Below are 16,578 nucleotides of genomic sequence, written 5' to 3'. Positions count from 1 at the left end.
TTCATTGTCAGATAATGAAAATGATATTCAATTCTTCGAAAATCTCCAAAACAGAAGCAATGCAATACTGACAACTATATCTCGAGAACAAAATTTGGTTGCTTCCTACATCATCCAACAAGAAAAAGAAGTCACACATGGAGGTTCAATTCCGGGTCACATATTCATTCGACGCGATCGTGAAATTGCTGATCGTAAGTTGTTTAACGACTATTTTGCTGAAAATCCAGTATATAATGAAGCAATGTTCCGTAGACGATTTCGAATGTCTCGGAATCTTTTTCTTCGGATAGTAGATGGTATACAGAATCACGATGTTTATTCCATACAACGAAGTGATAGTTTGGGACGGCTCGGGCTGTCGACTAATCAAAAAGCAACTGATGCATTGAGAATGCTAGTATATGCCTTACCTGTAGATGCTACTGATGAATACATCCAAATAGGAGAATCGACTGCAATTCAGTGTATGCAACGCTTTTGTCGAGCTATAGTGGAAGTTTTTGCTGAGCAGTACTTGAGATTACTTACGGCCAATGATGTTGCTAGACTACTCTATATTGGCAAACAACGAGGTTTTCCTAGAATGTTGGGAAGTCTCGACTGTATGCATCGGAGGTGGAAAAATTGCCCCACGGCTTGGGCGGGACAATATGCAGGTCGTAGTGGTTCTCCAACAATCATTTTAGAAGCGGTGGCTGATTATGATCTTTGGATATGGCATGCATATTTTGGTATGCCCAGAACCAATAATGATATAAATGTTTTAGAGTCGTCCAGTCTATTTTCCAATCTTGCACAAAGAATTGCTCTTCCAGCTCATTACAATATTGGAAGCAAAGAATATGATGTTGGATACTATCTAGCTGATAGTATTTATCCGAAATGGTCAACTATTGTGCAGACTATCCATGCTCCGCGTGGTCAAAAGAAGCAGTATTTTGCGATGAAACAAGAGTCATGCAGGAAAGATGTGGAGCGTGCATTTGGCGTTCTTCAATCACGATTTGCAATTGTGGCATCTCCCGCCCGTGATTGGAAGAAAAATCATTTGCATGATATAATGAAACATGCATTATAATGCACAATATGATAATCGAAGATGAACGTGATCTTAGTGCACCAATTCAAGATGCGAGGGAAGCACCGACTCCAGTGGTAGAAATTGTTGTCAATGAACATATCAGATTTCAAGAATTTCTCGCTCGATATAAAAAAAATAAAAGACAAAGACGTCCACTTTGCATTACGAAATGCTTTGATTGATCGTTTATGGGATGAATATGGTCATTCAAATATTTTGAAATTGTATTTGTAATGTATTTTTTAATTTAATGTCATGTATTTGTACTATGTTTTTTTTAATTCAATGTCATGTATTATTATATTTTATCCATTTAAATAATTTATGTTTCAATTTGTATAATATTAAACAATTAAATAAATTTTTAATAATTATTAAACAATTTAAATAAATATTAAACGATAATTATTAAACAATTTAAATAATCATTAAACAATTTAAATAAATATTAAACGATACTTATAATTATATAAATAAAATTAGAAATATATATTTAATAATTAATAAGAAATAATTTAAATATATTTTTAAAAAAGAATATTCTGATAATATTCTTTTTAGAGTAAGATTTGAAGTAGATGGGTTGGAGATGAATATAATATTTGGTGCAGAAATTGCACTATTTTAAAGTAGAGTTGCTTTAAAATAGAATTTTGGGTTGGAGATGGCCTAAAGAACGTATTTCTTGCCAAACAAATCACATTATTTGAAGATACAATCGTAACAATTTTATCTACCTATTAAAATGAACAGTAGTATAAGATAAATATATATTTATCCAATATTTTTAAAAGTTAGTTACTTTTTTTTTGTCTCTTTTATTTGAATTTAGAATTGTTTTAATATATGCTATTTATGATATATCATAAACATTCATCGACTTATTTAAATTATAGATGTATTTCGTCGGGAAAATGATTAAAATGTGACCATAGTTTCACATAATTCTCAATTATAACCTTTTTTCTTTCGTCCTCCCTAAATCAGTTCCTCATCTTTTAAGGCAGAGTTTGGTACACGAGATAAGAGAGAGATTGATAAATAATCCTCCTTATCTCACGTTTGGTATCTTTTTAAAAAGCCCATGACCCTTGATAAATAATTTTTTAGAAGGATAAAATGTCATTTCTATTAGGTATGATAATTTTAATTTAATGATAAAATACACTATAAAGCACTTAATTACCCTCAATTTATAAATTATTTTTATAAATCTATGCTAGTATATAGAAATTAAAATCAAATAAATATTTTTAATTATTTTTATATATTATATAATATGATAAATATATAAATGAATTCGAGAAAATTATATAAATAATTTTTATAAATCTCAATAAAATTATTAGTATCACTCAATTAACCTTAAAAATTGATATTTGACTTGACTCATAAAATCAATGGCTCAACTATCATATTATATACTATATAAAATTAGGTAAAATAAATAAATCATGCAAGCATTATCGGCGGATGAACAGATAAAAAATATGAACTCAAGCAACAACTTTGAAATTATAAAATTTATTATGATAAGGTTAATTTTCTCATTACAATCTAATATATAAATTTAATCACTCTTATTTAAATCATACCAAATATTAAATATAATATCCTACATCTTATTTATCATTAACTTATCCTTATATTATATATCACATGTTTATCCTATCATGTGTACCAAACTATGCTAAAGGTATACCCTGATTTGTCCCTTAAGCTTATAAAACCTAATAATTTTCGCATAATACCCCTAATAATTGTGTATACTAGGCCATGAAATTAGTATCAGAGCCTATGATTTTTATTTCAGACATTTTAATATTATTATGATTGGTTAACTTACCTTGATGAGGGAGAGATTTCTCATAAAATTATGGATATGAACATATGTTCAAGATTTTTTATTTTCAAGATTTATTTTAATATTTTGGAATATTTTAAAAAAGACAATCTTACGAATGTTAGATACTCGGGAGATTTTAGAAAAATACAAAAAAAAAAGTACAAAACTATGACAACCAGCTATACTATGTACCACAAAAAATTGAATGTATCCTTAAAACCCAAGAAAAAATTCTGGAAACTTTATAGGATATTCGAACAAGGATCCCAAACCTAGAACAAAAACCTAATTCTAGTCAAATGGTCACGGGAGGAAGTTTATCATCATTTGGTACAGAACCTCTATTACATCAGGGGGGGAAAAAGCCAAAGTGATGCAGAAACCTCTAACCGATGAATAAAAATATATCAATTTTATCAAGACTGTCTTATAAAAGAAAAGCTGATGACAACTATGGAAAATATTTGTTTTGAGGATCTCCAGAACTAACACAATCATTTGCAAATCTCAAGGACGTATATCTAAAAATAAAGACAACTGGGGGGATCAATCCCTAATTAGAATAAATTCTCAGGAACCTCTAAGTAAAGAAAGTGTGGGATCCTATGATACAAATATAGAAGAAAACCACACAAACTTCCGAACTGGAAGGGAATCACACCCAGCAAGGAAAAGGTCATGAAGGAATCATATTCCCTTTTACCAAACATAATATTAGAAGACTGTTTTAGAACTAATACATCCTTATGGGGTTATACTTACCTTTAATGTACTAGTCTTCAAAAACATAGAAGAATTCACATATGGTCGGATAATGGCTATGAGATTCACAGTGAGAACAATTGATCTGAATAAAGAAGAATCCATTAAACTTTTAGAAATGAGTTTTATAGGATAAGTGAAAATCGCTTGGGACATAACCTCGGCAGAAACCAAAGAGTCACGCCAAACCGAAGAATCTCTTAGTGAAATAGCTTGAAAAATGACCGCTATATTTAAAGCACAGTTTATAAGAGTTGATTATTTTAATATTCATGAGACAAAGAAGAAAAATAAATATACACAAGCTCTGTATATTCTTGAATTACAGGACAACTGTTTAGAAGATGAATGCATTACGTTATTCATTAAATATAGATGGAATTCAGGGGTCGAAAAAAGTACGAAAATGCAAATTTTCTACGCCAAAATACCAAGTCCCTAGAGGAAAATGCTAATAAGGAAATACATCATAGGGAATCCAGATACTCTAGCCCGAATAGCCTTTTTTTTAAAAAAAAAAAAAGAAAATTGACATAATGATGTCATTTGACATCATTTAAAAAGAACTAAAAAAGACTAAGGGTTATTAACAAATCATTTCTTTTATCTTGTACACAAAATTATCTTTCAACAATTATTAGAAGTAGCTCATAGAGACAAAAAATGAAGAGCTATAGATCTCATCCATAAACCAGAAGAGGAGAAAGTGGAAGAAATTATTGGAAAAAAAGAATAACATGATCTAGATAGAAAGTCAGATCTTAAAGATCTGGACAAAAAAATAGACTATCATGAAGTAAGATATCAATACAAACATCAAAATCATCTCAAAGAACGAGTTGGATGGAGATATAGAATCAGAATCAAACTGAAGAAAAAGTGTTTCGACACGAAACACATGAAGATTTTTTCAGCTTATTTAGACAGACCGCAATATCTCATAATATTGTCCAAAATATTATTAGAGAAAATCCTAAACTATAGAGATATCATTGATTCTCTATAGGATAGGTCGAAAAATTCTCAGAAAATCTTGGCCTAATTAAGAAAGCATCATCTGATCTATAAGGTTTTTAAGTAGGAAAATGTCAATCTCAATAGAATTTACAGAAGCCGTATGTAAATGAAATAAATTCCTTTTGAAGAGATAAAAGAAGAATAACAGAAAATCAAGCCAGAAGTAGCAAGAACCGTGTCCTAGATTCATATTGGAAAAGTCCAGATCATGATAAAAGTTACTTTAAAAGAAGACATAGATTCACTTATAGATATTGCTATATGCGATAAAAGTATAGGTAATCTAATATTATGAATTATCTCAAGAAATATTTGTACAGGAAAATTTTTAAGATTTTTTTATCCAAGAATTGCCTACAACTTGACAGATCGATATTTTAGCTGAGTCTTGACGTTACATCAAAATTTCAAGGAAAAAACTGATGAAAAAAGTTAATAGACCATATTCTATTACTTACCAGGTTTCAAATGTTTTATCTAATGCACATAATTCATAATTGTTTATTAGAAATGATTTTATTGAAATACCATAAATATTTGAAAATTTTGCTCAATTTATCCAGAAAAAATCGAGTTTCCATTAATACAGGAAATTAATATCCAGATCCAAGACAAACTGATTTTACAGAGAAATCAAAGTCTTAGACAGGAACCAAAAAGAGACTATCTTTTCAATGAGATATAATTACTAGTTACAAGTGGAAAAAATACATGTGCAAGAAATCCAATCAGCACCAAAAGCTTTTCTACAATAAGAAAGCTTAGATATCCGGAAAAAATGGAAAGAAATTGAAATAGTATATCATATATTATTTAGAACAACCAATAATAAGAACCTACCAAGGAGTGATAAATATTGCAAACTTGTAGTTTTACATTAAGGATGTTCCAGGAAAAGAACCTGACCAACTGGTTTTGGGGTTAGAGTTTCTTGAGAAACATAAACATTTGAAACGACTGGAAAATGAAATAAAATTCATGGTATAAGACCAAGTATGGAAAATCCAATTACCACTAATCAATTCTTGATGTACATCTCAATTGGGATGTCATATGAACAACATTAAGTGAAATATTTTGCTGCTTATATTGATTCAGGATCAGAAATTTTTACAGCAAAAAGATGATTTTTTTTCAAATGAATTGGAAGAAGAATTACCTCAAATATCTGGATGCTATTTCTAAAAAATAATCTTAATATTACGTAAATGGATTCATAAAACTAAAATACTAATCGACAGGCCAGAAACCTTGGAACAAGGTGAAGAGACAATCGATTTATTTTCATAATACATGGGCAAACATCAAACATCTTATTAGGAAATAATTTCTTACAAATGGTTAAATCATATATATAAGAAAATGAGATAAGAAGAATAATATTCACAACATCATGTGATCACAAAATCATAATCCGGAGATCTGCAACCAACCAAATTCGCGGACAGAGATCTGCAATTGAGCACTTCCTAGAAAACATGCATAACTATTTTGATTCTTAATGAATTAAACGATTCTTGTTTCATTTCGAAGATTATACATAGCTTTACAACTTTTATTTGAACAATAATTCTAGAATCCGAGTGCACAATGCTCATATCCATGAAATACAGTAGCTTTTGCTTCACACCTCAATCACGGAACGCAGTTTTGACACATTCTAGTAGAAATTTCATATCAAATCTGTAACTTAATAGAATTCGATTATTCCAGCGACCAATGACAGCCAACACAAAGCACTACAAGTACTATTTGAACTACAACTACAAATTCTTAATGCAAAAATGTTAAAATGTGACCCAGTCAAATTTTTTTGAACCACCGTGTGATATTAAACTTCAATATCTTTTTTGATATCATCTATAATTCTGATATTTTCTAATATATATTTTTAATACACATCTAAATTTATTTGGATTAATTATTTTAATTTCGTACTTTAAAATAATTATTTCTAATTCTTGCCAAATATTTATTAATAAAATTCAGGTTCTCACAATTTTATTTTGCTTTTTATTTGTCTTAAACATTTTTATTGAGAAGAATTAATGAAAATCTAAAAATTTGCGGATGTTTTGAATAATTTTATTATTCAATCAAAAGGAGTAATATCTCATCTCTATTTTTGTTCCATTCACTCAAATGTTATATATTAAAGCACCATTCAAATCAAAATATACACTAAATATTATTTTCATATCTTAATTTAATTCAACATTTAAAGCTATTCCAAACAAAAATCGAAGTTTAAAACCATCATATTATCAATAGTTTTCGATTATTATCTTCATATTATATATGCTTTATTATCCCATCCTACCAACCAAGAGGTGTTCATTATTATACAAATAATACAATTTAGTGTGTATTTCAAAACACACACACACACACACACACGCACACTATTTAGAGTAACCAATAAAAAACTACCAATTATAACATATATCTCTTAGCCTAGTGACACTCGTCGTCCCAAATATGAGCCAAAGTCTCGATTTTAAGCCCCCTCTCCAATATCCATATAAAAAATAGCCATTGTTAAATATATGTTTCTTAATTAAGTAATAATTGTCTCTTACCGTTTGATTCGTGGTATGAGACAAATAGTATGGAGATACATAATATTTTTTAATAATAAGATATATAAAAATGATAGTTAATATAATGTTTGATTTGATTGATTAATTTGATTAAATTTGAGATAATGTGATATTATCGTTTTTTTCTTTTTGAAAATATTTATAATATTATTTATTAAGGATAATATTGTAATTTCAATTCAATGATTCGATTGATGTGATATAAATAATTGATGATTTGATTGATGTAAGATAAATGATTGTAAGGCTCTGTAATTAATTATCCGGTAATTTGACATAATTAGAATAATTATTGAGTTGTAAATTAAAATAATTATTTATGCCAAATAAAATTCAAGAAGTGTGTTAAAAATATGTATTTTAGAATATCGGAGAATTTAACGATATAAAATACATATAGAGTTTAAATAATATACGAGAGCAAAATAAATACAAATCGAGATATATGTGCTTGAGTTACTATTTTTTTATGACCAATTATCATATTTATACAAATATATACACACATACCTCATTCAAAAAAAATAAGAAAACGAGATAAGGAAGGAAGAGAAAGGAAAGAAAACTCATTTCCCTCAACCTCTTTTCCCGTCAACCTTGGAGCAGCTGCGGTAAAGTCGCCATATCTCCTCCGTCCCAAGCCGAAACTCAAAAATTCTTGAAGGGTTGTCTTTCTAACATCCTAAGATTTGATTCAAGCCATTAATCGCAAATTTTGAGCAAGGACTCGGGTAGATTGAAGCTGATGTTCCGGTGCTCTGTTTTACGTGCGAATTCTCCCAGATTTGGGTGAGAGTTTTTGTGTTGCTGCGATTTTTACATCTTGAATTTGTAGAAATGACCTGAAAAAAACTTTTTAGTGGTTTACGTTAGCTGTTTATAGCGACTGGAAAATGGGTTTTCGATTTGAAACTGATTTGTTATGATTTTTCTATCAAAATGTGTCAAAACCGAATTCTGCAATTGAGTTGTGTAGAATACCTTCTGTAATTCGAGAATATGACCTCTGGGCAATTGGAATTTGAAATTTTGATTCAAATGAAAGTTGTAGAGCTATGTCATTTCTTTTAGATGAGACTTGAATTGTTATATTCCAGTAAGAATTGTGCAAGTTATGGTTGTTTTTCTGAAACTGCTCAGTACGAGATTTTCTGTCCGAGAATTGGTGAGTGACAGAGTGTTCTAGATAATTCTGGAATTAATCTATTGAGATTTTGAAGACGGTTTCTTCTAGACAAAGTTAGATATTTGAGTTATCTTTCATTTACAATTGACGGATATTGATTTGAGTCAATATAGTGCGAGATATGAATTTTAAGCTCTTAAATGATGAATATGGAATTGTAATAGAATGTAGTTTTCTTGATCGACTTATTGTTGTTTTGATTAGGCTGAGATCTTGAAGTAAAGTCCATATTGGATTTGTTAAGTTGGTATAGGTATGTTACAGCTCGGTAACATACGACGGTAAAACATAAATTATGTTTAATTATCATTCTGTGTTGCACTGATCGTATCTATGACTTGTTGACTGTTTTAAATTGTTAAATGTCTTCGTTGTAATATATGTTTATTATTGTGACATATTATTGGCATTTAGCATAGGGCATATTGTTATGACATTTATGTTGAGCCCTATCGTTCTTGTTAACCCGTTGTTATCTTGCACTGTTGTTTATTTTGGGATTATGTTGTGGCTGGTAGGCCTATTTACATTGATACACATGAGACCATATATATGATTGAACAATCATGTGGTTAGTGCAGCCTTTTGAGGTGAGCGCTGGGATTGTGTCATCTAGTTCATTCTATTGTGACATCCTGTTGTATCGTATCAGCTGTATGGAGGTTGAGTCAGGGGTGTTATTCAGCACATCCTGGCATACCTCGCATACTTGGCAGGATGGTTTAGCTACATGACAATGTAGCTCCCCTGTTTGTTGTTGCTCGAGCATTATTCCAGTTGTTATCGTACCGTTTATAAGCTCCTGTTATTCCGATTATTCATTGAGCCTTCGATGCATGGCATATTGCATTTTATTATATGATTATGCATGATTTAAGTTTATTTTTGGACTGTTTCATACTAGAATCCTTACCTCAGTTGTTTACTAGGGGGCTATTGTGGATGCTTTTGGGTACCATACTAGATCTCCCGACGGGTTTTGCAGCACCGGGCGGAGGTTCCGCTAGCGGAGCTCATGATTGAGGTGTGATTGCTTGGTTTTGTCTAGCGGAGTTTTCCCAGATAGTATTTATGGTTGTTTGGAGTTTTTGTCTGTTATATGTCAGGTGTTATTATCCGGGCAGATACCCCGTGTATCTGTATTGTTATTTGGATTTGATTTATGTTGTTTGGGAGCCTTGCTGGCTTATTTGAACCGTTGTCTGTGATATTTATGTCGTGTGCCTGGTCTGCACTTGCATGTGATTGTTTATGATTATCGCAGCGTAAGTCTTGAGTCATTTTACTAGTTTCTGATGCTTGAGTTTTCGGGATGTCCAACTTACGGGGAGGTCATGCCGAAATTTTTCTAGGCCCTGAGGTCCATTTTAAATTATTTTAAACTCTTTTTCTTCTATAGATTTAAATCAAATAATTATTGTTTGATAACTAATTGTCATTAGAGTAAATGGGTCTAACGTCTTGATATCAGAGCGTAAACTGGGATACGCTCGAACTAGAGTCTAGGATACTTGAGTTTTGGCACTAAAATGGTTGTTGCGTCTGTGTATGCTACTTGACAACATGCTTATGTGATTATATGATTTTTTTTATTTCATTCTAATTGTTTTGGTGCTTTATCATATAGAATGGAAGGAGGTGGAGAAATTCCTATTGATGAGATTCCTTTAGCTCGAGGTCGAGGTCGTGGTCGTGGTCGAGGTCGTGGTAGACCTCGTGTCCATGTTGTTGATGATACTTTTGTTGAGTAAGCTGCTGATCAGCTAGAGCATCTTAGGATGGATGAGTTAGTTGCCCGTTTTCACTCTATGCATCCACCTCGATTTAGTGGTTTTGAGAGAGCTGAGAAAGCTGAACTATGGATTTCTGAGATTGAGGAATTGTTTGATTTGATCGAGTATTCTTCAGAGCGTCGATTGAGATTAGCTGTGCATCAGTTGAAAGATCGTGCCAAAATGTGGTGGTCTACTACTTTGATGACATTAGATGCTCAGAGGATCGTTATATCGTGTGATATATGTAAACTGAAGTTTAAGGAAAGTTATGACTTCATCATTTTACAGTTTTAAGACTTCGGAGTTTCATAACTTGAAACAGTGCGATATGTCAGTTGCGGAGTATGCTGATACTTTTTATGCTATGTTAAGATATGCTCCTCATGTTGCTGCAAACCAGGTTGGTGTTGTTGAAAGTTTCAATGAAGGATTGAATGATCGTCTGCATCCTTTTGTTTCTACCAGTAAGCCACTGAATTATCTTGAAGCAGTGGAAATAGCAAAAGGACCTAGGCTAGTCTAAAGAGGAGTGGAAATCGAGTGCTTACCTAACATTATCAGTCGGGGAGACAACAATTCAGTTCATCTGGTTCTGCATCTCTTCGTCCAAGTGGAAAGCAATTTAAGAATCCTGGTTCTAGTTCAGGGAACCGTGGTAGATATCGTTATAGTGGACCTTACTTTGATCACTGTGGAGGCAAGCATTCCAGTAATCAATGTGTTGGAGTTCAAGGGCTTTGCAATATTTGTGGTCGAACAGGTCATTTTGCTAGAGTCTGTCTTAGTAAAACGGAGAAATCATCCCAGGCAGGTAGTGGAGTTCAAAGTAATAGATTCCTAGCAACATCTCAATTTTCCCACCAGCCTAGTCGCCCTTCACATCAGTCCAGAGGGCAGGGCGGACAACAAAATCAATCACATGTTCGTGTATTTTCCTTGAATGAGAATGAGGCTCAGATAGCTCCAGGTACTGTCATTACCGGTAAATGTACTTTATGTTGTTTTATAGCACGAGTGTTATTTGATATTGGAGCATCTTATTCATTTGTTTCTCATGCATTCATTGTTTTGCATAATCTTTGCACCACTAGTATGAATTCCAATCTATCTGTTGTTATTCCGATGGGTAAAATGATTATCACTGATCATGTGGTGTTCAATGCGGTGTTGTTTCATGATGAAAATGTTCTATATCTGAATCTCATAGTCCTACCTATGCATGACTTTTATTGTATCGTTGGTATGGATGTTTTGACTGCAAATCGTGCCACTGTTGACTGTTATCGAGGAATTGTTCGTTTCAGGCCTAGCTTTTCTCCTAAATGGAATTTCTATGGCCCTAGTTCTCAAGCCAAGATTCTTCTAGTTTCTTTCATTGAAATGAATCGATTGTTAGATTTTGGTCATGAAAGTTTTCTGGTTATGCTGTTGATCTATTGCAAGATGAGTGTTTGATTTCTGATATTCCTATAGTTCCTGTGTTTCTTGATGTGTTTCCAGTAGAGATTCCTGGTTTTCGACCAGAACGACAAGTCGAGTTCAGTATCGAAGTAATTCCAGGAACTGAACCCATATCTCGAGCATTATATCGTTTAGCACCTGTTGAGTTAAAAGAACTGAAAGAACAAGACATGATTTGCTGAGTAAAGGTTATATTCATTCGAGTTCTTCACTATGGGGTGCACCGATTCTATTTGTCAAGAAGAAAGACGGTACGATTCGGATGTGTATTGATTATCAGCAACTGAATAAGTCTACTATCAAGAATAAATATCCACTCCCTAGGATTGATGAGTTATTTAATCAGTTGCAATGTACTTCGGTGTATTCTAAAAATGATCTTCGTTGTGGATATCATCAGGTGCGAGTCAGACAAGAGGATGTGCCGAAAACAGCTTTTCGCACCCAATATGGACACTTTGAATTTTTGGTTATACCTTTTGGTTTGACCAATGCTCCTGTTGTGTTTATGAACTTGATGAATCGAGTGTTCCGTAAATATCTCGATCGTTTTGTGATTGTATTCATCGATGATATTCTTCTTGATTCCAAGTCCGAGGAAGAGCATGCCAAACACTTGATGATAGTTCTTCGAATTCTTCAAAAGAAGCAGTTGTACGCCAAGCTATCCAAGTGTGAGTTTTGGTTAGATAGAGTTGTGTTTCTGGGACATGTCATATCTCAGCATGGTATTTCTGTCGATCCAAGTAAAGTGGAAGCAGTTCTGAACTGGGCACGACCGACCAATATGTTAGAGATTCGTAGTGTCATGGGCTTAGCTGGTTATAACCAGAGGTTTATCGAAAATTTCTCAAAGATAGCTAGACCTTTCATTCAGCTGACTCAGAAAAATCAGAGATTCATTTGGTCTGATGAATGTGAGTCAATGTTTTTTTGAGTTGAAAAAGAGATTGACCTCTGCTCCAGTTCTTACCATTCCAAGTGGTTCTGGAGGATTTGTGGTTTGCACTGATGCATCTGATCGAGTTCTTGGTTGTGTACTGATGCAGCATGACAGAGCTGTGGCCTATGGTTCTCGTCAATTGAAACCGCATGAATCTAAGTATCATTTACATGAATTTGAATTGGCTGCTATCGTTTTTGCTCTCAAGATTTGGAGACATTATGTGAGACTCATTTACTCCAATGACAATTAATTATCAAACAATAATTATTTGATTTAAAATTGCAGCGGAAAAAGGGTTTAAAATACTTTAAAATAGACCTCAGGGTCTAGAAAAATATCAGCATGACCTCCCCGTAAGTAGGACATCCGAAAAACTCAAGCAGTAGTTTATATCAAAATATACTCCAAATAGAGTCATTAAAACAAAAACAGAAGTCAAACAACCTATAACCGCACTGGCCAGAACTAAGCCGAAATTAAAACTTACAAAATACTCACCAAATCATAAGAACTGCAGAGTCGACTCAGAACATCACAAAAACAACCAAATATCACTACAGATACACGGGACATCTCCCGACAAATAAACTACAACACAAGACTGAAACAAACTTCAAGACATGCATATATATTAACTGGGATACTCTAATGAACAGAACCAAGCAATCCAACCTCAATCCCAAGCTCCACTGGCAGAACCTCGGCCTGATGCTGCAAAATGACTCGGGAGATCTACCATAGTGCCCAATAGCAACCACAACAGCCCCCAAAAAACAACTGAGATTAGGATTCTAGTATGAAATAGTTCAACAATAGCAATAATAAACATAAATCGTGCATAATCATATAATAAAATATAATAAGCAATGCATGAACGACTCAACGATAATAGGGATAACATGAGCCAATAAACGGTACGATACAATTGGAATAATGCTCGAGCAACATAACACAGGTGTAATGACCCGATTTAATTATATGTTATTTGACGATAAGTAAGATTAATTATTTTAAATTGAGGAATTTAAAATAATTAAGTCAAATAATTAAATAGTGTGTTTAAAATATGTATTAGAAAATATAGAAGATATTAAAATGAATATTTAAATTTTATAGTACATGAGAGTGGAAATAAAATAGACCGGGTCAAGTTTCGAACACAAAATAGCAAAAGATAAAAATCCATATAATTTTAATATATATATATATACATATATATATATTAATATACTCTCTCACACACACTACACCTATAAACACACACTGATTTCCTCTCTCCACCGTAACTTTTCTCTTCAAACCGCCGCTTCCCTTCGCCAGCCGATTGTGGTCGCACCGATGATCAAAAAAGTTAAATAACCACATATTTGGAAAGCCCATGATGAGAGCTATCCATTGATACTACTCTTGCTAAGTGAAATCGTGAATTCTGAAAATCCGTCGAAAAACGTCGTCGGTTTTACTGTTGAAATCGCCGTCTTCCGCCTCTCAAAAGTAAAAATTGATTGAGCGGTTTTGTTCCTTATGTTATAATCTTTCTTTTGGTACCACGTTTGCAAATTTTCGAGACCCTCTGTGTTTCTGCCTGATTCCGACGGCGAGTTCGCCGCCTGTTGCCGGTTAGCTTCGATTTAGGCTCGATTTTAGCCACTGTTGTTCAGATTACAAGCTGCTTCGGTGCGAATTTTTGTCTATGTGAATTTAATTCATTTTCACCTCAAATATTGTATCGTTATGAATTAATTATTGTGTTATTGTTGTAGGTTCCGGAATTGTACGAGTTGGAGGTATAATTTGGTGAACCTAGAATTTATCGAAGTCGCTTGAATATCAGTTTAGCATTATTTAAAGCTAAAAATAAAATATATTTTGCGACGATAAAATATAAATGATTGATTTTAGGCATTTTAGTCGAATATTAGAATTTTAAGAATTTAAAATGTCTAAATAGTTGAAATTAGATTTTTAGTGAATTTAAATGGTTCTTGAATTTTTATATAATAATAAGACCATTTAAATTAATATTCAGGTGATTTGTCTGAGTTGGCATTTCCAGGATTTTCTTGAAGATTTAAGTTACTGGTAAAGTAGTTGAGGTACGTAGAGATCAGTTATTTTCACGATGTCTGACAGAGGCATCTGATGATCCTGTGTATGATTTATTTGTTATTTGTTGATTTATGTGATATTATATGTTGACTCGCATATTATCAGTTGGTAATTGATGTGCAAAATAAAATAAAATGTTTCTTTTGTTCACATACATTTTATTTTAGTGAGACACATCAATACCACTGAACATATCATATTGAGCCTATCTGTTATTGAGATCCAGTTATATTTCGGTTGAGATCCGTTATATATATGATATGATATGGTGTCCTGGAGATGTTTGGCTACCTTGATTCGGTCCGGCTTAGGTAGTTGATGGCTTCGAGGCTGGGCCATATCCCAGGCACGGTCCGTTGAGTCGTGGACCAGCTCGAGCATATATGTATGATTGCTGATATCGATCATTTGATTCGTGATATCCTGATGTCTTGCACCTATACATGCATTGCATTCATGCATGGCATCATTGCATTTCTATGTCATATATCTTGGTTTCTTGATGTCTCGTACTGGGGTTACTGACCCCCTAGAGGGGGCTGTCGTGTCTTTTGTGTGTGGACATGACAGGTGGTACAGGTGGTTCGACCTCAGGCGCTCGAGAGGAAGCCTCAGGAAGTACCAGAGCTCCTTGAGAGTAGATTCAATTGTATTTAGGTACTGCGTGGTGTTGCTGTCTCCCAGATACTATATATATATATATATATTTGGAGGATTCTATTATGGTATTATCGAGCCTTGTCGGCTCTATGATATTTTTGGTTTGTATATGTCATGATTGTGTCTGGCTGACACATGTTTATGTTGTTGTGTTTATTGAGGGCATATGTTGTGTATTTTGAGTATTTGATTTTCTGATCTGTCCTATTTATGGGAAGGTCATGCCGAAATTTTTAACTCACTTTTCCGCTGTTTACAGATTATTCATGATTGCATGCTAATAAATCTTTATTAGGATAACGGGCCCTCACAACAGGGGAACTACATTGTCATGCAGCTAATCCGCCCTGCCAAGTATGCGAGGTATGCCAGGCTGTGCTGAAAGACACCCCTGACTCGGCCTCCATACAGCTGATACGTTACAACATGATGACACAACAAAACGAACTAGATGACACAATCCCAGCGCTCACCTCAAAAGGCTGCACTAACCACGGGATTGTTCAATCACATCTGCGGTCTCATGTGTATTGGCCTATCAGCCACCATAATCTCGAGATAAACAACAGTGCCAGATAACAATGGATATCAGCAACGGGCTAACAAGAATGATAGGGCTCAACATGAATGTCATAACATTATGTCCTATGCAAAATGCCAATAATATGTCACAATAATAAACATATATCACAACGAAGGCATTTAACAACTTACAACAGTCAACAAATCATAGACACGATCAGTGCAACACAGAATGACAATTAAAACATAATTTATATTTTATCGTCGTATGTTCCTGAGATGTAACATACCTATACCAACTTGACAAATCCAATATCGACTTTACTTCAAGATCCTCGGTCAAAACAAAACAACAATAAACCGATCATGAAAACTACATTCTATTCCAATGTCCTATTTGGCACTAAAGAGCGTAAAATTCATATCTCGTTCAATATTAACTCAAATAAATATCCGTCAATTAGAAATAAAAGAAACTCAATTATCTAAGTTTGTCTAGAAGAAAATATCTTCAGAATTTCAATAGATTAATCTCAGAATTATCTAGAACTCCCTGCCACTCACCAATTTCTCAGACGGAATATCTCATACTGAGCAGTTTCAGAAAAAC

General features: G+C 33.2%; 2 protein-coding genes and 1 long non-coding RNA gene across 3 annotated transcripts; all 3 read left to right on the top strand.

The window, feature by feature from the left end:
• Positions 1–244: 244 nt before the first annotated feature.
• On the top strand, positions 245–1,081 carry LOC140972532 (uncharacterized). The gene has a single exon (XM_073434947.1). The coding sequence runs from the start codon at positions 245–247 to the stop codon at positions 1,079–1,081; it is 837 nt and encodes a 278-aa protein (XP_073291048.1).
• Positions 1,082–10,024: 8,943 nt separating this feature from the next.
• On the top strand, positions 10,025–12,927 carry LOC140972531 (uncharacterized). The gene is made up of 9 exons (XM_073434946.1): positions 10,025–10,041; positions 10,123–10,242; positions 10,324–10,495; positions 10,593–10,783; positions 10,882–11,237; positions 11,280–11,563; positions 11,683–11,820; positions 12,132–12,648; positions 12,698–12,927. The coding sequence occupies exons 1-9, from the start codon at positions 10,025–10,027 to the stop codon at positions 12,925–12,927; spliced, it is 2,025 nt and encodes a 674-aa protein (XP_073291047.1).
• A 995-nt stretch (positions 12,928–13,922) lies between these two features.
• LOC140972200 (uncharacterized) lies at positions 13,923–15,622 on the top strand. Its single transcript, XR_012174463.1, has 3 exons — positions 13,923–14,354; positions 14,441–14,464; positions 14,707–15,622. It is a non-coding gene; the product is annotated as an uncharacterized lncRNA (long non-coding RNA).
• Positions 15,623–16,578: the final 956 nt, after the last annotated feature.

Source organism: Primulina huaijiensis, chromosome 3 (genome assembly GCF_012295235.1).
Source record: "Primulina huaijiensis isolate GDHJ02 chromosome 3, ASM1229523v2, whole genome shotgun sequence".
Taxonomy (NCBI): domain Eukaryota; kingdom Viridiplantae; phylum Streptophyta; class Magnoliopsida; order Lamiales; family Gesneriaceae; genus Primulina; species Primulina huaijiensis.
This window is presented reverse-complemented; position numbering and strand designations above follow the sequence as displayed.

What these genes read in the sequence shown, in the direction of transcription:
- LOC140972532 (XM_073434947.1), top strand. Translation starts at nt 245, where the DNA reads ATGTTCCGTAGACGATTTCGAATGTCTCGGAATCTTTTTCTTCGGATA.
- LOC140972531 (XM_073434946.1), top strand. An exon ending in AAGTCGAGTTCAGTATCGAA is followed by an intron (nt 11,821 to 12,131) that starts GTAATTCCAGGA and finishes GGATATCATCAG; the next exon opens with GTGCGAGTCAGACAAGAGGA. An exon ending in ATTCATTTGGTCTGATGAAT is followed by an intron (nt 12,649 to 12,697) that starts GTGAGTCAATGT and finishes CCTCTGCTCCAG; the next exon opens with TTCTTACCATTCCAAGTGGT.